The sequence below is a fragment of the Macadamia integrifolia genome, chromosome 10, assembly GCF_013358625.1.
Source record: "Macadamia integrifolia cultivar HAES 741 chromosome 10, SCU_Mint_v3, whole genome shotgun sequence".
NCBI classification, from domain to species: Eukaryota; Viridiplantae; Streptophyta; class Magnoliopsida; order Proteales; family Proteaceae; genus Macadamia; species Macadamia integrifolia.
Window position 1 is genome coordinate 21,402,667 of NC_056566.1, and position 26,360 is coordinate 21,429,026.

At 36.0% G+C, this 26,360-nt stretch overlaps 2 protein-coding genes across 3 annotated transcripts; one reads left to right on the forward strand and one right to left on the reverse strand.

The window, feature by feature from the left end:
• Nucleotides 1-12,941: 12,941 nt before the first annotated feature.
• On the reverse strand, nucleotides 12,942-21,047 carry LOC122090832 (ribosome-recycling factor, chloroplastic). 2 transcript variants are annotated; one of them, XM_042660553.1, is made up of 11 exons: nucleotides 20,809-21,033; nucleotides 19,798-19,933; nucleotides 19,623-19,692; nucleotides 19,387-19,482; nucleotides 16,772-16,869; nucleotides 16,294-16,405; nucleotides 15,659-15,700; nucleotides 14,884-14,940; nucleotides 14,754-14,804; nucleotides 14,527-14,583; nucleotides 12,942-13,304 (listed from the first exon to the last, which is right to left on the reverse strand). In XM_042660553.1, exons 1-11 carry the CDS (start codon nucleotides 20,879-20,881, stop codon nucleotides 13,287-13,289), a joined length of 810 nt encoding a protein of 269 aa, XP_042516487.1. In that variant the 5' UTR covers nucleotides 20,882-21,033; the 3' UTR covers nucleotides 12,942-13,286. The 2 variants fall into 2 exon arrangements, with proteins under 2 accessions (XP_042516487.1, XP_042516488.1); XM_042660554.1 differs by lacking the exons at nucleotides 16,294-16,405; nucleotides 16,772-16,869 and having other exon boundaries at nucleotides 20,809-21,047.
• A 1,838-nt stretch (nucleotides 21,048-22,885) lies between these two features.
• On the forward strand, nucleotides 22,886-26,354 carry LOC122090570 (sugar transport protein 13-like). The gene is made up of 5 exons (XM_042660212.1): nucleotides 22,886-23,105; nucleotides 23,427-23,749; nucleotides 24,759-24,883; nucleotides 24,983-25,274; nucleotides 25,628-26,354. Exons 1-5 carry the CDS (start codon nucleotides 22,970-22,972, stop codon nucleotides 26,309-26,311), a joined length of 1,560 nt encoding a protein of 519 aa, XP_042516146.1. The 5' UTR covers nucleotides 22,886-22,969; the 3' UTR covers nucleotides 26,312-26,354.
• Nucleotides 26,355-26,360: the final 6 nt, after the last annotated feature.

Genomic DNA, 26,360 nt, shown 5'->3' on the forward strand with positions numbered 1-26,360 from the left:
AGCTACCTGGCCTGAAACTTAAAACCAAAACTGAACAATTTACTAAATGAATTTACGATTTCAAATTCACATTCTTACACTGTTCTGTTGGCTTTGCCTTCGCCATCTTCTAGTTTTGGCAATTTCCCCTCTATTCGACTACGAACAAAATTTATAGATGGATTTGTCCATACAAGTATCTAAGTAAGATTTATCTATTTATACTCCATAATAGGTCTTATGGGGTCTAGTGAAATTTTATAGATAGATAGGTTCAAAGGTGTCTTGCTCACATCTCACATATCCAGTTCAACTCAATTAAAATAGATCAAATTATAAAATAAAAATTAAATATAAAATAAATTTAAAAATTCTAAGACTACTAAGAAAGTATATACAAAATGAATAAGAATGTATAAGATAAATGACGAAATTAAGTATTAAATAATGAAAGTTACCACTCACTAATGATACAATTTAGTTGGGATCACACCATAGATACTCTATGATTGAGACCGTCCATGTAACTTTTTCCTTATTCAAACTTTGTCGGCTACATCAGATGTGTGGACCCATCCCCCAACAGTAGATCGATCCCTTTCTTTTTGTTGCCAGTGAGCTTTCATCCTTTCCTTTCACTTTCCTATTACATAGAGACAGCGGAGGTCCAAGGGATTTCCTTTGTATTTCCACGTGTGCAAAATGCCATGTCATCAAGTAAGTCTACGTGGCACTCCTCTCACCAATTATCAATCAAAACAATAAGAATAATTTAAAATAATAAACAGAGGTATATAATATAATTAATTCTTATATATAATATGAATAGCTAATAAGAAGGCAATTATTATTATTTTAATAATGCCATTGCCTGTGATGGGGTCTAAGATATTAAAGGGAACAACATTAGTGTTATTCTTTAGTGACCTTTACATCTATCTTTAACATTATTTTAATGAAACAGCATGCTTCTTAGGCATTTTCTAATCATGATTTTAGGTATCCGGTATTTTCGATTCGATATCAAGTATAATTCATATAAAATAATTTTACTCTCAAAAATACAAATATCATAAAGTATTTTGATAATTATATCCCATGAACACACCATGTATAGATTGAATATCAGTTAACATCAATATCATTGTTCGCCGATACTAATATCATATTTTCAACCCTAAATTTGAATTGATGTTGTTCAAACCCTAAAAAGCGGAAACCATGTTTACTTCTATTTCACCTAATATAAGAAACCCTATATAAAAATAGAAATATTATAATAATTTTAGATAATTTATATCTATTTGACCAAAGGTTAGAGAGATCTCCATAAGTTTCTAGACAAGTTATTTAAATAAAAAAATAATTTAAGAGAAGAAAAAGATGCATATGTGAGAGGGGGAGTGGGAGTGGGAGTGGGAGTGGGAGTGGGAGAGGTGTGTTTAGGGTTAGTGGCCCACAACAAGTTGATTCAAAACCTGCCCAGAAAAAGGAAGAAAAAAAATAATTTTTATCTTCTTTTATTTAAAATCATTAGATCCAAGCTTTTGCAAATAGACAAAAGTAGGGATCATGTGTAAATATATCTAACTTTCACTTAAAAGTGTTTGGTTATATTAAATATCTTAAATGAATGAACCCCCTAAGTTAGGGAAAGAAAGTATAGTAAAAATGAATAAGAAGGGTAGATATTAATTTTCAGGTTTGGTTGTTCCTTTCCATTTTTTTTATATTTATTTATAGTTATTAGTAAATAATGTGTTAAGTGACTTTATTAATGAGAGAGGCTTTAATGGGAATTGTTCTTCGATTCATGAACCTCAAAAGTCTTGACTAGTCACGTGATCACATTTTTTCCAAAGTTTCTTAAATCAGGACCGTTCATCTAATCTGATTGGAATCCAATTTCTGATGGGACCCAGTCCCACAATCTATTCATCATCTCATTAAAAAAGAGATTATATTTGTTGTTGTGCTGAACCACACTGATCCACACGCCTGGGAATCATTAAAATTATGAAACTGACAAATGTTTTTATTGTTAATTTGTAGGTGTAAGTTGCATTATATAATTATCAAGGTTCTCTTCATTAATTTATTACTATTATAATTAAAGATTAGTAGAAAAAAAATATATTTCCTAATCCATATCGTTCAAAAAATATTATAATGAATAGAATCATAGATAGTAAAATATATTGATTTAGAATTGAAAATTTTTCTAATTAAAATTTCAAGCGAAAGGAATCAACAAATACATATTTAATATCCATTCAACATTTTTAATTTATTTTAAAATAAATAAGTTGGTGAGGAAATTGGGAGTAGAGGTTTGAAAGTGGATTTTTTCTTTTTATTGGAACCTACTCTATAGGATAAGGGAAGACGAGGACCAAGAGCCTTGTAACTAGGACCTTCTGATAGGATGGGTTTCATTGCCACTCTAATTAAATGTGTTGGTTTAGATAGTTGTCATCGAAATGGGGGTATTTTGAATCATTTGATTGGAAGTAAAATTTGAATGCACACAAAATGAGCCGAGAAGAGGAATCACAAGGGAGTTGTTATTTCCCAATCATTTCAGCATGGAGTAGTAGGATAGTGTGGGGGCAAAAGAGGTAAGAAGAGCATAGGTCAAGTAAGTGGAATTAACAAAGAAAAAAAAAAGGCAATGAAATCAGTTTTCATGGATTTCAATTTAGTCTAAATTAATCAGGAATTAAATTGAACCCTAGAAGTCAAGTTGAGATCAATATTACAATTTGATTTAACCATATCAGTGATCTAATTTCAATTCATCGAACCACCCAAACATTTTTTTTGGGGGGGGGGGTGGTGGGGTGTGGAAGAAGAGGAGAAACCAGCAAACTCCCAAACACAACCTCTGTTTTCAGGAGATATGGCCATCTTTTTACAGCTGCCCTGAAAGCAAGGGTTGTTCCAACCCCCCTCCCCCCACCACACTTTATTTTATTTTATGAGAAGGAAAGTTCATGGTTTTCAAGTAAAGGAAATCCATTTTCACTAGAAATTAAGTATGGTTGGTCATCATTCGATTCCAATTCCTCAAACTATGGGAATAATAGCTAATTAGTTATTGTGAAGTGATTTTCTGTCTGGGTCTTGGGAGCACGACCTACACCAAGACACATTGTATCCATCTCTTTTTTGCATGTTTGATGTAGAAAAATACGTAGACACAGCCAAGCGCAAAATAATCGTGCTACCCCACCCCTGTGTGCACTAAAGACTCCTTTCGTACTCTCATTAGCTCATGGGTCTGGTGTTTTCTATGCCAAATCAACACAATTCTTTAACACATTTTTTTAGTAATATCGTCTCTATCTCTCTCTTTTCTAAAATAAAATGTATAAAGAATAAGAACCATTCACTTAATGGGAGTTAAACTTAAAACATCTGAATTTACGACTCGTATCAAGTTTGTTGCTCATCAATTACGCTACCTTAGACCATAATTCTTAGTTATTAGATAACTGTAAAAAGGTCATCCCTAAGTTGGTGAAGAAGGATATATAAAGTTGTACCATAATGAGTCATGAAAATTAGAAGAATATTTAATGATCCATGTATGAATGAGGAAGACTTTTTTCATTGGAACAGATATTTAAAGGTAAAGATAAGGGTATTTTCTAATGGAAGAAAAAGGAAGGTTGGGTGCTAGACGGTATTGAGCTAAATATATTAAGAAAAAAAAAGAAGAAAATTCTCCACCCCACATTTCATTAGTAGAAGGAAGGAAATAAGGAAAGGGTCAAGGGGGAATCCGGGAAGTGAAGGTGTGACAGATGAAGATGACGTGTATGGAAAGGAAAGTCATTCAAATACAATCATTGCCGTTGCCCCTTACCTCTCTCTCTCTCTCTCTCTTTATTCTCTTACGATAAGCTTTTGGCTTTTCTGGATACCTTATGGGTGTTTGTGCTCCCACTGCAACATGGAGGATCTCATCCCATCTCATCTCAGCGCAGCTCAGCTCTCTTGGCCTTATCGTATGCGCCGTGCCGGTGTGTTTCTTATTAACCTTTCCAGCCTTTCCTCTCCCACTGGTTTTTTTTATTGTCTCTGCTCGTGAGTGCCCCATGGACGCGGCTGTGATTAATCTTCTGCTACCTGCAACTTAATTAAGATTTGTTGAAGAGAAAAACCATGGGTGGAGCTACATATCAGGCGGCGGAGACCAACTCCATGGAAGAGGCATCTTAATTACCTTCAATTGCAGGTAAAAAGCGATCAGCCGGCACTCCGGCACTCCGGCATCTTTTTTTTTCCCTCTCTCTCTCTCTCTCTCTCTCTTCGTTTCGTGTTGCATTTCTGGGGTTTAGGCTGATTCCGATCGATTTCAATTTCGAACTGAATCTGAATCAGAATCGATTGAAGCCGATCCTATTACCGATTCCGGATATTTAAACCTTGATTTAACCCATCAATGGCGGTTGTGACTTGGGACTGACCCACCAAGCATCCAAGATCATTCTTTGAATCTAAGTGATCAAAATCTAAGGATGTTAATCGGTTAGTTTGACCCATCTCTAGGTTATCCAGACGGTTAGGTGAATTGAAGATTATTTGGATAAGTACACGGTTTCAAGTTCGATTCTCCATCTGTGACTATGCTGGTAGATTGTTGCATTAATTCCCTATACGTAGACAAATGATGACAAAAAGTTACCTTTAGTGGTGCAGTGGCCACGAGATCAGATAGCGATTCTCAAACTATTTATATGCATAGATAAATAATTTTTAAGAAATCGAAATGTAGAATACCCAATAATGTTTAAAAAATAATTGTGAGAAGATGTAAATTACCCATTCCTATATGTATATAATTTTATTTTTCTATTTTAGGCAAAGAAATTTTCCTTTCTATGCAGCTCAAAGGTATAAATCATGACACAATTCCTCTTTCCTTTGCCTCTGTGAAGCCCAACAAAAGACAATCCTTTGTGGACTCATCACCTAGTTTAGTGGGTTCCACGGTTCTAAAAAGAAGAAATAGTAAAACTAAAAGGACTTTTACTTCAGCACTTCATCACCCCCACAAAAGATGTGTCAGTAACCAAAGCAATTGTTTCTGTTTGGCCAATGGGTCCTTTGGTTATCCATTTTGTATTACTTTTGAAAGCTTTATTCTTTGCTCTTTAGAACTCAATTATTATTAAAAAACAAAAAAGACAAAAATAAATAAAAAAACAAAAACTTATAGGCTGTGTGGTTCCTGTATGGTTGTGTCCAAACAAATATTCAAAGAAGGTTAAATGATCAGTCAGCTATTCATGAAATTCAGAAACCCTATTCTTGTTGATGCTTTCAAAATGCACTTCCAATTGCCCAAGTATAAGGAATCCTCTAGTATTTATTTATTAGGATTATGTTATCCAGAATAATCAAAGTTTCGACCATGTGATAAATTAAAGGGAGCTCAAATGGTTCAATTCTAATCCAATTATTCATTGGGACTGATTCGGATTCTGATCCCAAAATTTTAAACCCTGATGCCAATATATTTTTCTTTTTCATATAAAGTTGATGCTAAAACATGGGAAAGTAGTTTAGTTGAATTGAATTATGAGGTTAAACATGTGAACTATTTATCCAATGGTCAGAATTTGCTATATCATCTCATTAAGTGGCTAAAGATTAAAAACCACATTGGAAAGTTTATCAAACCTAACCTATTTAATTAATATTGAAGAAAGTTTTTCTACATCCATGGAAGACAATGCACCTAATCATTCTAGGGTTCTCAAATCTCTATAAAGTTTTAGCATTTCCCACAATTATCTATCGACATCCTATTCCCATCTAAAGCCCCACAATGAATGGATTCACATGGTAAATAAAGAAATTTTTAAAAGCATAGTCATAGGCCCAAATATATATATTTTTTGGAACCATTATTCGGTGTATATCTATTTAGCGTATGATGCACAACTAATCTATGGTGACAGAAGCAGATTTTTAGAGGGTCCCATTAAAGATACTTAAAAGACATAATTAGGCCATCCTAGTCGTTCATCATAGGGCATTTGATTACATTAATTTAGGCATATCACAGTGTGGGTCTAAGAGTGTGTTTCAATCCAACCATAGGTAGGTGGGTATTGTTTGTTCATATCTTCTTGACTTTGTGTTAATTATCACTTAGGAAAGGATCTAGTTATCCGAGTAGGAAAGGATCATGTTAACCTCTATAATCTTTACCTTTTTCCATTGTTCTAAGAATTGGTATCAGATCAATTGGATCGGCGTATTCTAATTTTTGTTGATTCGAATTGGTCTATTTGTACTTAGGGTTATGACACATTTTGGCTGATTTTCAACCAATGTCTCTCTTTTAATTGTTTTAAAAATTGGGATCAAATATGCGAAGGTCAATCTTAATTCTATGGATCCATTTTTTGATATCTAGAGTTAGGGCACATTTTCATCAATTTTGGCTAGATCTAGAATGAAATCAATTGGGACCAATCTATATTCCAGATTAATTCTTTTAAACCTTATACCTTCCACACTAAAAGTGTTGAATAGTAGGGTTTCAATTTAAACGGTTAAGTTTGATTTAAGTATTGAACCATTTATTAAATGATTCCATTTTGTGAAATCAAAATCATTAAAATAAACAATTTTGATTAATGATTCTAGACAATCAGCTTGGTTATTGATTTAAACCAAAATTATGAACGATTCATTGAAACAATTTTGATTTGATTTTAACAGATCCCCAGTCTTTTTTTTCTTTTCTTTTTGTTTAATATAATTTATTATTATAATTGAAAGGTTGTTACACTAACCATAAGATGTAAATCCATCAAACTGGAATTGAAATTGACCAAATGAGGGCTTATGAAAGATCAATTCAAATTTTCAAATGCCAATTAGTGGGCCCCACTAGCTACAATAATCAACTTGGATTAGTCAATTAAGACTATGACGTACATATGTTCAAAGATTGCATGACAATGACATGTGGAGATAGTGACAAGTGGCACATGCATCACCACCGTTGAAGTGGTGATTGCCACGTCATGAGAGAGGGGAGGTGGAGATAACACTTTGGAAGAAATGTTGGATGATGGGGGCAGTCAATCTAACTCATCCCACGCCATGAAATTAGGGTCCCAATCTAATCATACATGATAATTGATTGATTGATTGTGCAATACCTTAATCACATACAAACCGGGTTGATTCGGTCCAATTACAAATGAACCGGATTATACTTTCTAAAAATAGGAACTGGTCCAATTGAAAATAGAAGTCCCATGGTACTAGGTATTAGTATTGTATCAGCTGATATCAATATCAATTGTTTGGTCACGTGGTTCTTCTACTCAGACACAAGGGCATGCGAAATTACTGTCCCATTTTTTTGAAAATAAAAAATCTCATTAATATTGATGCCCTTACATGTACTCTGATTGGCCTCTGTGCTGGTGCATGACCCACGCAACCAAATTGCAATCTCTTACCATTATTTTCAGGGAAGGATTTTTTATGAGGACAATGTAAGAAGGAATCTGTATGATACACCAAACAACAATGAAGGGTTGAGGAATGATATCATCCATATAAGGTTCATATGGTCTGAGTAGGAGAGAGAGTGTGTCAGTATGAATCTCACTATTTATTATGCTAGAAAAACATAAAGGAATCTATAGTTTTGTACAAGGTGCATGCTTCCTTTATCTCTTCTCTTTTTTTTTTTTTTTTTTAATAGCTAATCCCCAAATAAGTTATTCTATGACCTTTTAATTGTAATTTTTTTTTTTTTAGTGGTTTTAACCATTTGATGAGTTCAAATCCTCTCCAGTGGCATTAGATGCCCAACACCATTCAGTGGTTTAGAAGACCTGAAGGTATGCAATCCTATATTGGAATGCATGTCTTGATAATACTCCCAATCGTTGAATGTACGATGAATATTACTAAAAAGGATTCGATTCCCTATTTAATACATTAGAAAATAAGAACGTATACGTGCCTGCCCATATGTAGCATAGCTCATTTTTTTTTTGGGGGTGGGGGGGGGTTCGGTTCCATAGAATAGCTTATCTTTGTCAATTAAACACTTTTAAGGACATCAAGATATTTCTAGAAAAAAAAGTACATCAAAGTATAGTGCATATTTACCCAAAAAAAAGAATTTATGCCTTTAATAGAGCATATGTCAAAGAAAATGTCTTTGTTTTTTTTTTTGTTTACTATTTTAATTATCTTGTATTATAAATTAAGCGATTCTATCAAAATCAATAGAATGAGGGGATTTAATTTTCAAATCATTAGGTCAATCTCAAATCCAATTTTAAAAAGAGAATTAATCATAGACAGGAAAAAATAAATTGTAGAACTTATAATTTGAATATGAACAAGTTATAGATGACCTTTTTTTTTTTTTGGTAAACATCCTTACTTCATGACCATCAGGCTTTGACAATGTCACTCTTTGCTTCCACATTATCAGTTAATCCTCTAGCATATACCATACATAGTGGCATGCAGCCCTCAAAGCACAAAAATTTAAAGTATGCTCCATCATGAGGCAGCTTTGAAGTCAATTCACGCAAGATGGCGTTTGCTTTTATTCTTTTAGGGAGAGGGTTTCCCACACAAACGATTTTGGGAGAATCTTCTATACTACACAAACGATTTTGGGAGAATCTTCTATACTCCTCCAATTATGGTATGAGAAATGTTATGATCTCATATCAATCATATTGGGATTGACCTTCCATCGGTTTTAAAAAAGATTTGACGTAGGTTGATATGGTCTAAATTCTCTCACATTGTAAGCTGGCTTTTTGAATTGAATATGTATTAGTAGTATCAGACCAACCGATCTTAGGCAAAGTTTTAAACATCAGTATCAAATCAAGTTAGATCAGTCGGCTCAACCCTCGTGCAAAAGGGGCGACCTGGTGCCCTAGGCTTCATTTTGTAAGAAACCTATATGGTCTAAGAAGAGAGAGAGAGATCAACAAGGTGGTGATGTGTGAGAATGTGAAAACAATTTTGCAGTGTTGAAGTGGAACTTTTTTTCCCTATTCTTTTATTATTGAAAAATTAGAAGTGGTGAACTGAGATAATGATCCATTAAAGGAATCATGAGGTAAGCTCCTTATCCACCATCTCCCTCATACATGAGGATTAATAGGCTCATCCTTAAACTAGTCTTGCCCAAGAGATTGACTCAAAAAATGGTCAAATGATTCTTAATTAAGTGTGCATTTAGTGCGTTAATTGGAAGATGATGAAGGCAATTCCAATCACCTCAATATTCTTTGTACTTAGGCGTACAAAGGACACCTTACAATGGTCATCTTAACTATTTATCGTTAATAAATAGACTTTAACTATGTTAAATAAAATGGAAAAATCTTATTATAAACAAATTGGTGAACTACTTGTAGTCTTATTTTCTTTCACAATAATTTTTTTTCCCTTTTAGTCTAGATAGTGTATATATTTTTTTCAATTAAAGTAAATCCTAGCTATTATTTCACAAAAATATTACATTTAATAACTTTTAATTATATAAAAAAATATTTTTACATATGCATTAAATAATTTTTGGGGATGAGGAATGGATAATTCCCTTAATAAAAGAAGGTTATAACTTTTTCAGTTCACCAATTACTGTGATGTTGCACCAATTAGATGACAAGAAACTGCACCTAAAATAAAATACCACTAGTGTAGTTTTAATTGTCTTCACTCTTCACTTCACAATGAAAACAAAAGATTTTAGGAGAAAGTTTTATAGTTAAGAGATCATTGGTCGGCATGACACAATGAGTATGGGCATTTTGGAGACAATTTTATGATTGTCATTGCATTTCAAGCATTTCGTACTATAGGGAAAATATATATATATATATATATATTTTACAACATACACAAGTGAACTTTAATACCCCCCACAAAAAAAAAAAAAAAAATTGCATAATGAAGACTGGTCAAACTATCATAAGTTTTATTTTGTGATAAAATTCAATCAGATTGGTTAATTTTCATCATTAATAGATTAAAGAAGTACAATTATTCTTGTTTAGATACCAATGAGGACCCTCATAAAATGCATATTTGTTTTTGAATTTTAGCATTCATGATACTTTTCCTTATCCTTTTCATCTTGTGTGAGAATCGTCTGTAGCTACTGCCGTCGCATTAGTGTAGTGATCACCCGGTGGCTGGAAGCCCTTGGGCTTCATGGCCAAATGCTCTCATCCGATCGATGCTCACTGCACCTCATTGCTCGCTGTCGAGGATGTGGACTCTTTCATCTTTGCTTTATAATTAAAAATACTCTACAAGCAATAAGAGTGTCATTTTTAAGTTATCCTTTTAGGATTATCAAATGACACCTCTATAGGTGTATTAAGAGCTTGACACCTTTTGATTTGCTAATGTTTATTACTAGAAGTTCTATAAATCAAATGTAAAAAATAAATGATTTAAAAGTGACCTATCATTATATTATGGATTCGACTCCTCTCCAATGATTGCACCTTCCATCGACCCTCTAACGACCATCCATGGATTGGGAGAGCTTGATACTGCATCCCAACACGTGCTAATATATAGGGATTCGTGTCCATGTCCTCCCAACTTTTGAATGGATTGTTAGAGGATCAGTGGTGTTGGAGAGATTTGTTTTTTTTTTTCATCAAAATATGTGACTATCTTTATTTGTTGTTCTAAAATAGTAAAGTTACAAATAATTTGACACTTTACAAGATGTCAATAAGAAATCATTTGCTTCTTTTTGGGCTGAAGTCTATAGGGCATAGGTCATAGACTTTAATTAAAGGATACCATTTCCTTACAATTTCAATGTCAAAAGAGAATCCTTTAGGTTTGGTATGCAAAAGTTTGGTAATGAACCTTATCAACATTTGGTTAGATCCATAGATTATGATTGACTTTCAGATTCCAACCTTCATCACCTCTCTTCATATTGGTAGAAGGAATTCAGATTAAGAATTGAAAGGATTTCTACTCCTCTTCTCTATGACCCTGGATTCATCTTTATCTCTTTTGGAATTAAAGTCTTTTGTTGACATTTTTACATAGTGAGGGTTACCTAATACCTTTTTTCTTGATAGAAAGATGTTATGTGCATACTATGTGGATTAGTGATTCATATTTTGGTTTCATTTATTCTCAAATACCCTTTACTAAGAACACTGCCCAAAATCTTTCTATAACCATTGCATGTATATGAGTATTCTAATCTCTCCCTGTTTACCCTTTAAAAAAAAAATAAATAAATAAAAGTAAAGAAAAGTCATCTCCACATCTCATTATATTATTTCTCACTGGGAGTGGGAGCATCTTAATTACCCCATTCTATAAAGTTGCAGGTACAGGCACAGGTTCGCAAGTCACAAGGGTGGTACATGGGATATATGAGGCTAGGAGCTACATCCCATATCCCATATACTTTCTTCCCTCTTCTCCTCTTCTCCTACTTTGTACTATAGAGGGACCAGTCAACCAGCACTGAATCTGAATGGAAACTGATCTTTAATGGGGAAGGTACCCTAAATTACTATCCCATCTCTCTCTCTCTCTCTCTCTCTCAGATCAGAAAGGTAAGCTACCTTGAAGGGTTTATTATGGAAGCTGGCGTAAGGTAGTGGGGCCGCACTTCAGAGTTTTTCTGTGGTTACCGCTTAGCAGATGAACACCCAGACCTGAATCGCAATGAACAGCTGAAATGTACTACCACATCCAGAGTACATCAGTACAGGGAGTCAGGGACCATGAAAAAAATAAGATTCTCAAATTGGGTTTCTTTCTTAATCGTCGCCCTGTATACAAAGGATCTTCCTCAATTTTCTCTTTCTTCTCCGGATACGAAGGGTTCTCTTATTTTGGATTTGTTGATCTAAACCGCCCATTCAACTTACCTTGAAACAAACCGTTTTATTCCTCTTTTTCTCCTGCCAAAATCTCAGATGGGAAAAACCATTAAAAGTCCAGCTTCGTTTCAAACACCTGCAACTTCGATCAATGGAAATCTCTTCGCACCAACCACAAAACTAGTTAATTTCTAGAAGATATCAGTCTCAGACTCTCGCTCTCTCTCTCTCTCTACCAGAAAAATGGTATAGAAGGGGGAGAAATGGATTTTTCTTTCGCCGCCAATAAAAGGAAGTCTGAAAGCTTTCAACTCTGAATCGAAAACTTTACCAAATACGACACTTGATGTGGATGTAGTGCGTCCTTTTGGTCCTTCTGTGGGCCCCACCTGCATATGATTATAGTTAACATTTGAAATAAATCTAACTCTAATCAAAGGCACAGGCTTTTCGTCCAAGTGGCCGGAAAGGAAATCCTTTACCACAACATTGAGACATGTTAACCAACCAGATTATTCCACGTGTTGTATGGCCAAGACTGTTCCAGTCCCCATGGGCCCACTCTCATCATGATTGGCTACGTAATCAGTAAAAATATTACTGATGGAGATGATCCCATTTATATATATCCAAACGGGACCAAACGCAGCATCAAATGGCTGACAGACATACATACATACATAGCCCAGGGCGGCAGGGTCCAGGGCCCAAGGCCCACCGACCAGAAGACCAGAAAAATTCTAATGTGCAACAATATTCCACTTTACTTGCACCTTAAGACATCCAAATTACAAAAATAAATGGCTATAGTCAATTGTGCAATGCAAGAAAAGAAAAAATAGGGAAAGACACATAAACCGTCAATATTGTACCTTGGACTGAGTTTTCTTGTGCCCATGGTGAATGAGAATCCATTTGTGATGACGCTTGAGATATGCATGGGGGATATCAAGAGGGTATTTTGAGAAGGTACTAAAACCCTATTGGGTTTGTGAACCCTAGGATAGTGGATGAACCATCCTCCATGAGTATAGGAAAAATTTTTACTCGTATGTTTTTCTTTTCCTTTCTATCCATTTCTTGCATTCCAAAACTTAACTATAACTTATGCGAACCAGATAGCAGCATACATTAGATTGTTCAAGGAGCCGAGGATGAAAACCATCCTAAGCCAGAGGTTGAGCTCACTCAAAATAATTCATTTCTGTTTCTATATATTTCTCCCAATACAACAAACGAGTAAAAAAAAAAAAAAAGGGGGGGGCGGGGGAGGGGCAAAAGAAAAACGCTCATCAACTTTTCTTACAGAATCTAATAAGATGACCATTCATTCGAGTCTCCAGATCTCCCAGAGAGACTCAATCTGTCGTGCAAGAGAGACTTGACCAATTTACAAACAGAAGGGAAGCTACCCATGAGATTTAGTTACACCTTCAGCAATTCCTGAAAACAAAACACCATATGGTCAAGAGAAAAATTACCAGAACAGAAATGAAAATTGTCATTAAAAATACAGATACTCTTAACACAGCACAATTATGAGTTATACAAACCTAATTGTGCAAAAAATACATGAATTGTTATTGAAGTGCTTCTCAAAGACAAATCCAAAATTACTAGGAATGTATGTGTATATAATTTGTCTCTCCCGCATTCACATGCATTGTTCCTGCGGAAGAGGAATGTATTCTAACGCTAACAGCAAATGTGAATGTCCCTTACAAAAAAGGACTCCTTGTCAGCCAGTTTCAAATTGATTTTTTTTTTTCTTCTTATTTTTTTGAGTTCTCATGATTCAAAGGGCTGTGTGTTTTGTTATGCACTCATCGAAATTAAATAGAGAATAGAAATTTAATGGCAATGAAGATATCACAATTCCTCACTAACCAGTAGCCACAGTCACCGTTACAGACGTGGGTGCATTAAGTTCCAACAATTCCATGGAAAAAGGTCAAGTATTATTCAGTGTATCATCTGTTTCACAATATTTAACAAGCAAGGAATGCAAGGAGACAGCAGTTGGCAAAGCCCAAGAGTTGAATTACTAATACAACCATGATCTTGAATACAGGCAAACAGATGGTTTACAACTTACAGTAATCTGATTGGGCCTAATATTTTCCCAGGATGCTTCCAGGGTTAGGTACAACGATGTGATGTCCTGATGGGTTAGGTCAGATTAGTTTACAAGTGCTAGCAGTAAGCATCCAATCCAAACCCATGCATTTGATCAGTTTGCAAATTGGCAACCCGCATGTCATAAAGGTCAGACTTAGCACCAAGATGAGAGCCTATTCAATGGTTTGAAGAGCGACAACCTGAATAATTCCAACGTGGGTCAAGTATTTCCATTTCTATCTATTTTTCCCAATTGAATGATCAATTGCAGCCATGGTTTTGAGGAATCAGAATTGAATTGCCAATTCCGGTCGAATAGGTCTGGAATCGGCTGATCCTGATTCAGATTCTGGCCGATTCACACTTGATTTCTAGGGTTCAGGGAGATTCCAGCCGAATTGGAATCCATGGGAGGCCAATTCTGCTACTTGAACCATGATTGCAGCCCCTAAAATTGTCCCCAGTGCATAAAAAACCAACCAGGTGTATACCCTCTCAAAGATCACAAGTTTCCTCATATTCAAGGGGGTGGTTGAAGGTATGATACCTTCTCTTTTTGTTTGTAGATAGAATCTAACTTCTTCAAATACTCATCAGTCAGTTTCTGCATAAAGTTCAAATAAGAGAAATATCTTAGTACCAAGAAGTAAGCGCATCGGTGACTTTGAGCAGAAATGAAATTGGTTGGAACTAACATTGCTTTGGAAATGTAGTACATTAAAAGAAAAAACGTGGATTAAATCACACTACAGGTACACCAATTTGATTACAAACCTGCAAATCACTAGACAAGTCTTTAACATTGTCTTCAGAGAGCTTTTTCTCCTAAAAAAAGAAGAGAGAAGGATGAGAAGGGATGAGGGTAACCATTTCAACGGATAGAAGAAAAATTAAATGTGCAAACCTTTTCAAGTTTATCATATGCTTTTATGGCATCCCTTCTTATATTCCTTAATGCAACCTGCAAACATGTTGATCAATCAGATATGAAAAATGAAATTGTTAGGAGTACCTGCCATAGCAACTGCAATAAAAATTTGTCCAGTCTTTAGATTGATCCAGACTACACCATCAGAACCATTGCCACGCCCATTATCTTGATTTTCAAACCTCTATACCTTGTACAGTGTTCTCTTTTTTCAGATTACATTACTACAGTTTCTTCCCAGCAGGCCACCAAAACATCTTTAAATTGCTTACCAATCAAGAACTTAACTCCAAGTTTTGACTACCAACAGACCCCAAAAAAGCTTTTCAATTGTTTCTTCCCAATAAATTCTGAACTTCCACCCTAATTACCAGGACTACTTTTTTATGTCTTTTTAAGCCATTACACATTTACATGTCAATGGCTGGAAGCAATACTCAATGCCATCCAGCTCCAGGGAGAAACTTAACCTATTACAGAGATGGTTATGGCATTTTAGATATAGGGACAGTTTGCAATCAATTGATAAAAATAGCATTAGTAGCATTAAGGTATGCTAATCAAATGATTGAGATGACATGCAATATATATGGAGAAGGCATTGAATTGTAGCCCATCCCCATGCCCCCTCTCAATGTTGGTACATCTTGAAAATAAATGCAGGAAAGAGAACCAACAAAGTAACTGAAACCATAAATCAACATTCTTGTCGTAGGATATCTCCGAAGATCTAGAGATTAAGCAAACATACCTTCCCTTCCTCAGCCTGTTTGGCAACTACTTTTGATAATTCCTGCATCCAATAAAAGCCAAAGCAGAGAAAAATACATTCGAGTTACTTCTTTGGCTCTGGGTTTTCAAAAAGGAGTTCTGCTTCTACTTCATTTAATTCCCAAGGATATTACATCCCAAGACCCATATACTAAACCAAATCTTTCTAGTGTCAAGATATTCAATCTCGAAACATACGTTGCCACGAGCTTGCCAACATTTTTATCAGGAAAATAATTAATTTTAGCCAAAATGTATGTTCCATATAAACCAGTGTAAAATGGTAACAGCATTGCCATTGAGGAATTTTAAATGATAAAAGGTAGAAAAGGTCAAAAGATGGGAAACATATGAATGATAAAAGTTATAAATAAGGTCAAAATATGGGAAACAGAAGGAAATAGGATGAAAGTGACCTTAGATAATGTATACAGTGCTCCATATGGAAACTCAAGGAATGGAGATTAAAAGTAATGCGGTCATTAAACAGGATTTACACAATGTATATGCATTTGTAAGTGATTTCATAGAGATGGGCTAAATTTTGAGGTTCAAGGAGCAACCTGAGACCATGTGCACTTTCTGTTCACCTAAAATAATGGGGGAAAAGTATACCTTCCTTCTTTCAGATGTCAATTGTGGAATCGTCATCCGAATTTTTTCTCCATCATTATTTGGTGTCAAACCAAGATCAGAACTGACTATTGCCTTCTCAATAGATTTTAAGCTGTAAATAAAGTGAAGAGTGTCAAAGGGGGTAGCAAAGATACTCTTAATTGGACTTCACCCAATTATTTATTTTTGGGTTTATCATTGGAACTCATCAGAAAGTCTTATTTAGAAATTAGAATAGATGCTTAAAGCCATCTGATTAGGTTAACTTTTTCCAAACTAACTCTTCTAAGTGGGATTACAGATCAGTCAGTACCAACCTCCTTGGGCAAATGCTAGATCTGCCCAAAGTGTAAAGGTGAGGTAAGAACCCAACTTTTAAAAAATTATATATATATATATATATTTAAAAATAAAAAATAAATAAATAATAAAAAAACACCAGGTCTCTTCAATATAATACAGTTTGCAGGAACTGTACCTGGACTTGTCATATGGTTGAACCAAGATTGAGCTTGCATCAGGGGTACTAATCTGTGCGATACTCTTCAAACTTACTGGACTTCCATAGTACTCAACCTATATATTGAAATGTTATAGAGAGTTGAAAATATATCTTAAGAATAAAACTAAATATTTGTAACTATCGATAAGTTCCCAAATGTAGTGTGGAAACTAAACAGCCTCTTAAGGCACCAAATGAGGACCAGTTTAAACCTCAAGCACCCATGGGAGCACATAAGGAACATCAACAGAGAAGTCACTTTGCATTTCATAGGGGGTGGGGTGGTCATTTCGTGCCCCCATGTGTCTGGGTGCAGGAGCCACACCCACCCACAGAAACCATTTTCCCTATTTTCTTAATTTTATTTTTTTAAATTTAAATCGAGTCTAGGTTCTATTATAATCACTCTTCTTTCATTCAATTATTCCAATATCAAATCCTTTGAAAAGTTATTTAGTTTACAAGGAGATTAAGATCTCACATCTGAATTGACGTCGAAAAATTAAGGCCAAAATACCAAACATGGTATTAATATATGATGGCATTCTATTTTTTCATAGTTTAACCAGGGTTCCAATAGTCTATATAGCTTATGTAATTCAACTGATGAAGATGAACGTAACATTTTGCAATAGCTTTAGGGAATTAATTTCAATTTGTGAACATGTGGTTTTCAACCTATAAACACTGACACCTTAGAAATCCCAAAGTATGCTTAGCCTGGAAAAGATAATCTGTGACAAGCAACCTCACACATAATTCCTTATTTTCTCCAATTTGCTGCAAACTTTTCAATTCCATGCCATTCTTATTTAAAACCCTAACGTAAATAACCTTTAGGCCCTGGTTCCCTACTCAATTCAGCGTACTCCATCCCACAATGAGTGTCCCCTTTGAAAAGCCCAAAGTTAACAAAGGAATAGTTAAAACATTAAAAACTCACCCATTTCTCAATATTGCCCTCCCATTACTTAAACTCTTTTCAAATTGAAAATAAATGAATATGGTAAATTAGTAAACTCAACAAAAGGTCATTACTTGAATTGAGACATGGACAAGAAACTTGGGGAAATGGGGACTGTCTTTATGGAAGGGAGGGATTTTTTTTTTCAATGATAAAGTTTTGTCTGACCTCCATCAAGTTCAAACTAAACCAAGCTTCATATCATTATCACAACTTAGCAAAACTAAGGCAAGGCATGCATGATAAATATAGAAAGAATAAAAGAACTCATCCTTGCACTAGAAGGATTCAAGTGTTGGAAGTTGGAACCCATCATTGCTGAAATATTAAAAGAGATGAAACTGCACATTCCAGAGAATCCCCATACGAAAAACACAATAAGAAAACTTGTAGCTATCCTAATAAATGGCCCAAAAAATCATCTCCACACATCATCATCATCACTCAATTATAGGGGCAACCAGTATAATGTACTTCCAATTATATCATATGCATATTCATCATCCATTCATGCATAGAAATTCAATCAGTACTAGAACAAGTCTTCTTCTGGCCACCTACACCTTTGCTCAGATAACCCCCACCAATACTGTAGATGACCTTTATTGCACATGATCATGACCCTTTCTGTTATTATTAATTGATGCTACTCCTAATTCGCTTTGGGTAGGAGATTCCTAAAATCTTTTTCTGATCTTCCCATCATCTGTCAAGACAGACAAATCCCAGGTACAGTATTCTACAAAAGTATTTACTTCTTCCATCATTCTACCAAAAAAGTGTAGCCAGTCTGATGCTGTCTCATAAAATCTTTCACCACAAGGAAATCAAGGATGTAAAATGTTCTGATTCCGATTTCATATCCCCAAATGAATTTTCACATCAATACCTAACCAGCCTTTCAAATGAAAATAAGATAACAGGAACTCTTAATGGATGTATTTTTTTTCAACGTAAATCCCTCAAAATGTTAAACTGTGTATCCTTTACGATATTGTGAGCATCAATGCCCAGATTCATTCTTATCCCAGAATGCGCAGTTCAAATTGAGGACATGTCCAGTAATGAATTATCACATGGTAATTTTCATCTTGAACAAGACAATTGATTGTCAAACGAAGACCAAACTTAGGTTAGATTTTTCTAAACAGTCACCAGAATTACCAGATTTTCTATTTAAGTAATGACTCAGAAGATTGTTGCCCAAATACCGAAAATTCAAACCAGTCTGTAAACCCTGAGGGAATTGGTATCAGAATAAGCAAGCCAGATGATTTCTCTTACATACACCCAGGAAACAAATCTTTCATCATTGACAAACTTGGCTGTTATTTCTATAGGTTGGACTTTTCCTCTTGTCATTTTCGACAAACAATACCAAAAACATTTCGGGTTCATATTTTGACAAAGTGACAGATTCATGCTTCGGACCTGATCAACTTCAGTTAGCGAGAAAGTGTTGCACCTTTGAATTGGGAATTCTTGTTTCATTTTTCTCCCCACCCATTCTACCTATTGGTAGAAATTTCCTGGTGAGTAGTAATCACTTACACATGTCTGAAACATAGTACCACAAAAGTGAAAATGGATAATGAAAGCAAGGGCATTAGACTGCACAGGCTCATACCTCAACACGATCCAGCATAGCTGGGTTTGCTCTTCCGGTCCTAACTGCATTGAAATTTGCTCGGACTGTTTCAATAGTCTTTTCCATCCTTTCTTTCTGAGGAATGTGAAAAATTACATAGTGAACTTGTATTGGAACAAAGTTTCAAGCAATAACTACACTTGTGTGGTGTAGGTGTGCGCAAAACCAAATAAGACATCAAACAAACTGCACTCCAACAAGAGATATGCACTTACAACATCTTTCTCTATCAATGACTTCTCTGCTTCAATTTCATCAAGGGTTGCACACTTCACAATCCCTATTCTGAAGAACAAGCGACATACTGTGGTTAGCAACACAAGAATAACAATCCAGTTAATACAAAAACCAAAATGTTGATACAGATTGGTCCACGCAAAAAAGACTTGCCTCTTTTGTATGAACTCTTTCGCTACAATAGTACTGCCATTTTGAAGTCTTAGATAATTTCCAGCTGACCTCCAAGAAAGCAGGTTTGCACGTGTCGGTTGGCAGTTTGCCCAATTGGGTCCCCTAAGATGAGAATCTGAAAATCATGTCCATTATCAAGCGGCTTCTATACAAGAGGGATTAAGATCTCAAGAAGAAGCAAATACAACAAAACAATGCCTGTGAAGAGTAAACAACAACACAAAAAAAACAACTCAGCCTTATCCCAACTAAATGGAGTCTGTTACATGGAATCCTAGCCAATCAGTCTATTCAAGGTCATAATTGATACAATGCCTAAGCTATGCATGTCTGTCCTCACGGTCATTTTAGGTCTACCCCTTACTCTTTTACTTCCTTCATTCTTAATCAAATCACTCCTTCATACTGGAGCATCCAAATGCCTCCGTCGAACATGGCCACGCCACCTCAAATAATTTTCTAGCAGGTTATCGTATATTGGAGTTACTCCTAAATTAACTCTAATATAACCATTCCTTACTTTATCCTTCCTAGTTTTGCCACACATTTATCCCAACATCCTCATCACCACTATATTGAGTAATTCTCCAAGTAATTAGGAACCCCAACAGTAGAACTCAATTGACCCAAATGAGGGTAGTAGAAAGGAATTTAACCTCCAAGCTTAAAACAAGGATAGGTTAACGGTCAACCAGACAGCCGAAGCAGCGTGAGCGAACCCGATCAACTGGGACGAGCTAATTAAATTCACAAACGCCCACATCCCCCTCCCCTCACCATCAAGACTAAAAATTACCCTAAAATGATTAAGCGAATGTCCATAGAATGGTAAACATGACTGTCAACTAAGTTAACTCTGTTACAGGTTTTATCAAACTACTTGGAAAAATATTAAGAATTAAACCCTAAAACCCTGAAATAACACAAACAAACAGTAAATTGAAGCCTGCAAATTAAAAGGGAAGCTAACACTGTGTTTGAGTTACTGACCTCTTATGGTGAGAAGGGATTTAGGGTGATAAAGAGACCGTACAGAGGCTGCAGATGAGAACGCCATCGCCATTAAAACTCAAGTGTCGAGAGGTCTCTTAACAAAAAAGAAACAAAGAGATGGTAAAATAGAGCGGGCGGTTCCCAACCTGCAAACATGCAGAGCAGAGCGGGAGATGGATAAGAGTGAGAAACGTTCTAGTCTCTGGTTTGTACTAGGTCTAGGTCCAACCATCCACGGATTGAGCCATGGAATGAGTTAAACCGGTGGCCCACTTTGGAGGGTAGAAGGGGCATTTGGAAAATTTCTATAAAACCCGAGGCTAGCGGAGAATGTAGGGTGGAAAAGTTTGAGAATGGGTCTCGCATATAATGTGGAATAAAAGAATAGGATGGAGAATAATCCATGGATATAGAATCTATTAAATGAAGAGAGATAAAATTGATTATAAATCCACGGATCAGGGTTGTTCTCGTATATTATCGTACGTGAATCTCATCCACTCTCAATAGATTGGTGGATTTGGATGTAAGGGGGAGTATCTAAAGAGTTTTTGGAGAACATACTAAAATAGGTGTTAGGTTGGGGATGTCAACCACTTGGAACTTCTTGGTATGGCATTAACGGTCCCCAACAATTTAATGCCCACACCATTTTTGTCTGTTTGCATAATCAGGCCTTGTAGGCCAAGGCATGGATATGTTTCTACTCAATCAGCTGCTTTATTAGCCCATAATTGAGTTCAAAATAATCAAGTTATAAATGATCATTTACCGGTTAGTTATAGTATTCAATTAGTACTGATCATGTGATCACCATACCACTACCTTGCACTCGGAATGTTCAATTATTAATCAATACGGGCATTAATCAGACAAAGATGTTGGATTTCAATTGGTTGGTTCAGATTGGGCCTACAGTGTTGATCAACTTTAGACACCCCAAGTATAAGGTACCATAATGGTCCCTGTCAGGATACAACACTAGTATGGATCAACTATACCAAGTAATATCAAGCTGATTCAATATCAAACACAATCACATTCGATTAGAAAAATATATATACATTTCGTCTAAGACAAGTCACTCGTATTATTCCCATTTTACTCTTGCAGTTTCCATTGCCTGATGATGAACTGATTCATATATTTTTTCCTTGTAATAACATTTAGGGGAGAAAAGGAAACTCAATACCTAACTTTTCCACGTGGATAATTTTGTCAGATTGTCACGTTTCAAAATCAAAATGAATGGATAGAATAAATTAAAATAAATGAATAGTGCTACTCGTGACAGATAAAATGTCCATTTGTGATTGATTCATTAATTTAATTTTAAATAAAGTTTTTAATTAACTGACGTATCGATGACGGTGTGAACTTGAAGTTGTTAACGACGTGATGCTTTCCAGGTGGCCAACTGATCCAAAAAATTATCCGTTACCACGTGGAACAAAGTCCAGATCGGTGATTTTTTCACTTCGTTATTAAAACAAACTTTGACTTGTAATTCCTCAGTGGACTAAATCTCACTGTTGACTCTTCAAAAAAAAAAAAAAAAAAAAAAAAAAAATTCTATCTTTGACTGATTTAACTCTTAACGGAATATCAGGACATGAACTGAAACTAACTGCCGGGTAAGAAGCCGATCACTCTCGCGTTTCTGACCTTGATGATGATATCACAACACTGTATGGTAACGTGGCGTCATTTCATTCGTTTAGAGAAGTTAATGGGCCCACTTCAAAATCTAGAATTTCATTCGTCCTAGAGGAAGGATCCTACATCCCCGATCTCGAGTTCTCGACTTGACTTCAATCCCTTGCGAATTCTCTTAAAATACCCCTGAAGAGAGCTCACTAAGGGTGGTTTTTTCCGTAATTTCATTCACTCAGAGCCCGAATCCAGGGGTGCCTTTCCGTTGACTGGCTAGTAAGTCCCGCCGTCGGGGCCAGATAGGTCCAGATGGCGAGATCTGGTGGTCCCACCACCTGGATAACAATTAAATATTAAAAAATCGTGACACACACTCTCTCTCTTCCTCGTCTATATAAGCAGTGTGTGTTCTTATGGATTACAAGCAGAACAGAGTATCACACTCCTCTGTAGTTTCTTCTCCTCCTCATTCCTTTTTCTTCTGAGTTAAAGAGACATTGCAATCATGACTGGTGGTGGTTTCTCTGCTCCGGGGACGCCCACTGTTGAGTTTGAAGCTCGGATTACTCCGATCGTCGTCATTTCATGTATAATGGCTGCCACTGGAGGTTTAATGTTCGGCTACGATGTCGGAGTTTCAGGTTTGTTTCTTCATTCCCTCAGATCTTGCGTTCTTTAATCTTTCTTTCCTCAATTCTCTGTTCTTTCTTTTTCCACATCGGCTTCATTTTGGGGAATTTTGATGACTAGAAGAGTATAATCGAATCAGAGTTGCAGGATAAGTTCCTGAAACTCATTACTTTCATTGACGAAAAAATTCTTTTTTTTTTTTCTTCACAATTTGGAAAAAGAAGTAAAATTTGATTCCTTTTGGAACTTAGATCATCAAGAGAAGTGAGATAAGGTCAAATTTGCTAAACTTGAACTGTGGAATTGAAGTTGTTAGTTAATTTTTGTTGCAGGAGGGGTAACATCAATGGGTCCTTTTCTGAAAAAATTCTTCCCAGCCGTGTACCGACAAACACAATCAAAACACATTAGCAGCAATTACTGCAGATACAATAATCAAGGACTGCAATTGTTCACTTCGTCTCTATACCTTGCTGGATTAGTTGCGACTTTCTTTGCGTCTTATACTACAAGAACGCTTGGCCGGAAGTTGACGATGCTTATCGCCGGAATCTTTTTCTTAGCTGGAGTTGTCCTAAACGTAACAGCTATAAACCTTGCAATGCTGATCGTAGGAAGGATCCTCCTCGGTTGTGGGGTTGGTTTTGCTAATCAGGTCAGTTTAATTATCTTAATCCCACATAACAAACTCAGATTCAGGATCTCTGATTGGACTCGGTCAGGACCAGTGAGGAATCGGTCAATAGCTTGGATCATGCATAGCATGCCTCACGCATTGTTGGAAAACTTTGGATGATTGTAAAAGGCACATTCCCTACCCCCCTTAGGGTCACTATTACATCTTTTGAAGTTTGATCTGACCTTTTTTTTTTGTCCTACCTATACTTTTCTTCATAACTAGAGTAGTGTTCCACTTCCACCTGTTGTCCCAACCATTGGTCTCTTCTAAAAAAAGTTCATATATGATTCTATGTTCTCACTTTGCCTACAAAGTTACTTGGCTGCCTCTTTCTCAAATCTCAATAAAAGGTGTCCTATCCTTTTGGTCCACAAGTGGGGCCAACCAATGTACTGATAAATCTTCTGATAAAACTATTTATTTAAAATTTTAGTTAATAAAAATAAGTAAAATTAGATTTGAGTTAGTTTACAAAAATACTTAAAACTGATTTTCCTTCATTTTTCACATATAATCAGGTAGTTTTGTTAAGTGAAACTTTGAGTGGGTACTTTTATAAACCTAAACTTGATTTTAGGTATTTTTATTAACTGAATTTTAGGTGATTAATTTTGTAAAAAGAAACCTAAAAGTGGATAATAACATAAATTATCATTTTTTTCTTCCTTTAACTATTTGGGACTCATGTGGAAGATATCGTTTTCTGCATTATCATTGGTATGACATGAGATTCTGCCTACGGTGATGGCGGAGAGAGTAAAACCTCAAATCAAATCAAACTGATAAGGGTTTACTTTGATTCGAGGTGAATTGATCAATTTCAATTGGTACAACCGGTTTGAACTAACAAGCCCATAGGTTCCATAAGGAGTTGAATTGGGTTTTTCTAGGCCTTACTTAGAGATTGAGTACAGAGTGTAACCTTAGGTTAAAATTATTAAATCTGACATCTTCTATTTTGGTTTTATTATTTGAATTTGAACAGGCAGTCCCTCTGTTTCTATCAGAGGTAGCACCTACGAGAATACGTGGAGCATTAAATATACTCTTCCAATTAAATGTGACAGTGGGGATTCTATTTGCCAATCTTGTAAATTACGGAACCGCCAAGTAAGCCAAACACACACCTCTTTATCTTCTCTCTAGTTTTGCCTTGGTCCTTGTGTTCTCTTTGGCTAATTGGTTTTGATGATTCGATGATCTCTATAGAATCAAAGGAGGGTGGGGTTGGAGGCTATCACTTGGCATTGCTGGGGTCCCAGCTATCCTCCTCATTTTTGGTTCTTTATTGGTGGTCGACACACCTAACAGCCTCATTGAACGTGGTCGCTTAGAAGAAGGTAAAAAAGTGCTCAAGAAGATTCGTGGCACCGACAAAGTTGAACCAGAGTTTTTGGAACTCGTTGAGGCCAGTCGTATCGCTAAAGAAGTCAAACACCCCTTCAGAAATTTACTCCGGCGAAGGAACCGTCCTCAGCTCGTCATCGCCGTTCTTTTGCAGGTCTTTATCTCTTAGCCGCCCTCTCTCTCTCCACCGTCTGCGTTGCCCATAGTGGCATTCCGCAGCTGAAAGGACTCAAACCCCAACATTTTTGAAAGAACGTTGTCTCTCTACCCTTTGGTGGATTCCATTCTCTTGATTTCGGATTAGATCTTCATATGAGAATCATTTTCGTACAGTGTCTGATTCACACTCGAAATCCATTCAATCTCCTTACGAGGACCTGATCCAAACTCTCTGAAACTAAACTGTTCAATTATTTTTTTCAAAAATCATATAATTCTCACACTTGACTATTTTCCATCGAACAAACTGGGGTTTGGTAACTAATCTTGTTGGGTGTGAAAAAACAGGTGTTCCAGCAATTCACCGGCATCAATGCGATCATGTTCTATGCTCCAGTGTTGTTCAATTCATTCGGTTTCGGCGGTAACGCATCTCTATACTCATCGATCTTCACAGGTCTGGTGAATGTGATATCTACAATCATCTCCATCTACTGCGTCGACAGATTGGGTCGTCGTTTCCTCTTACTAGAAGCCGGCTTCCAGATGCTCTTGTCTCAGGTGATTATAGCAGTAACATTAGGGATCAAGCTCACAGACCACACTTCCAACCTTGGGACGACCTATGGAATCTTGGTGGTTGTAATGGTATGCGCCTTCGTTTCTTCCTTTGCATGGTCATGGGGTCCACTTGGATGGTTGATTCCTAGTGAGACATTTCCATTGGAGACACGTTCAGCTGGACAGAGTGTTACAGTGTGTGTCAATCTCCTTTTTACCTTTATCATTGCACAATCCTTCCTCTCCATGCTTTGCACTCTCAAGTATGGCATTTTCGTGTTCTTCGCTGGATGGGTTGTTATCATGTCTTTCTTCGTTTACTTTCTGATACCAGAGACCAAAAATATCCCAATTGAAGAGATGATTGAGCGAGTTTGGAAGAAACATTGGTTCTGGAAGAGGTATATGAAAGATGATGAGGAACAGAAAGGTGAAAAGACCAATGATTTTGATCCTTCTTCGCAGTTGTAGGTAGAAGTGGTAATAAAAACCTAGAATAGGTTATTTTTTCTTATTTAAC

What these genes read in the sequence shown, in the direction of transcription:
- LOC122090832 (XM_042660553.1), bottom strand. Translation starts at nt 20,881, where the DNA reads ATGGCGATGGCGTTCTCATCTGCAGCCTCTGTACGGTCTCTTTATCAC. An exon ending in ATCCCTTCTCACCATAAGAG is followed by an intron (nt 19,934 to 20,808) that starts GTCAGTAACTCA and finishes CATGATTTTCAG; the next exon opens with ATTCTCATCTTAGGGGACCC. An exon ending in TGACATCTGAAAGAAGGAAG is followed by an intron (nt 15,701 to 16,293) that starts GTATACTTTTCC and finishes TATTGGATGCAG; the next exon opens with GAATTATCAAAAGTAGTTGC.
- LOC122090570 (XM_042660212.1), top strand. Translation starts at nt 22,970, where the DNA reads ATGACTGGTGGTGGTTTCTCTGCTCCGGGGACGCCCACTGTTGAGTTT. An exon ending in GTAAATTACGGAACCGCCAA is followed by an intron (nt 24,884 to 24,982) that starts GTAAGCCAAACA and finishes TGATCTCTATAG; the next exon opens with AATCAAAGGAGGGTGGGGTT. An exon ending in TCATCGCCGTTCTTTTGCAG is followed by an intron (nt 25,275 to 25,627) that starts GTCTTTATCTCT and finishes GTGAAAAAACAG; the next exon opens with GTGTTCCAGCAATTCACCGG.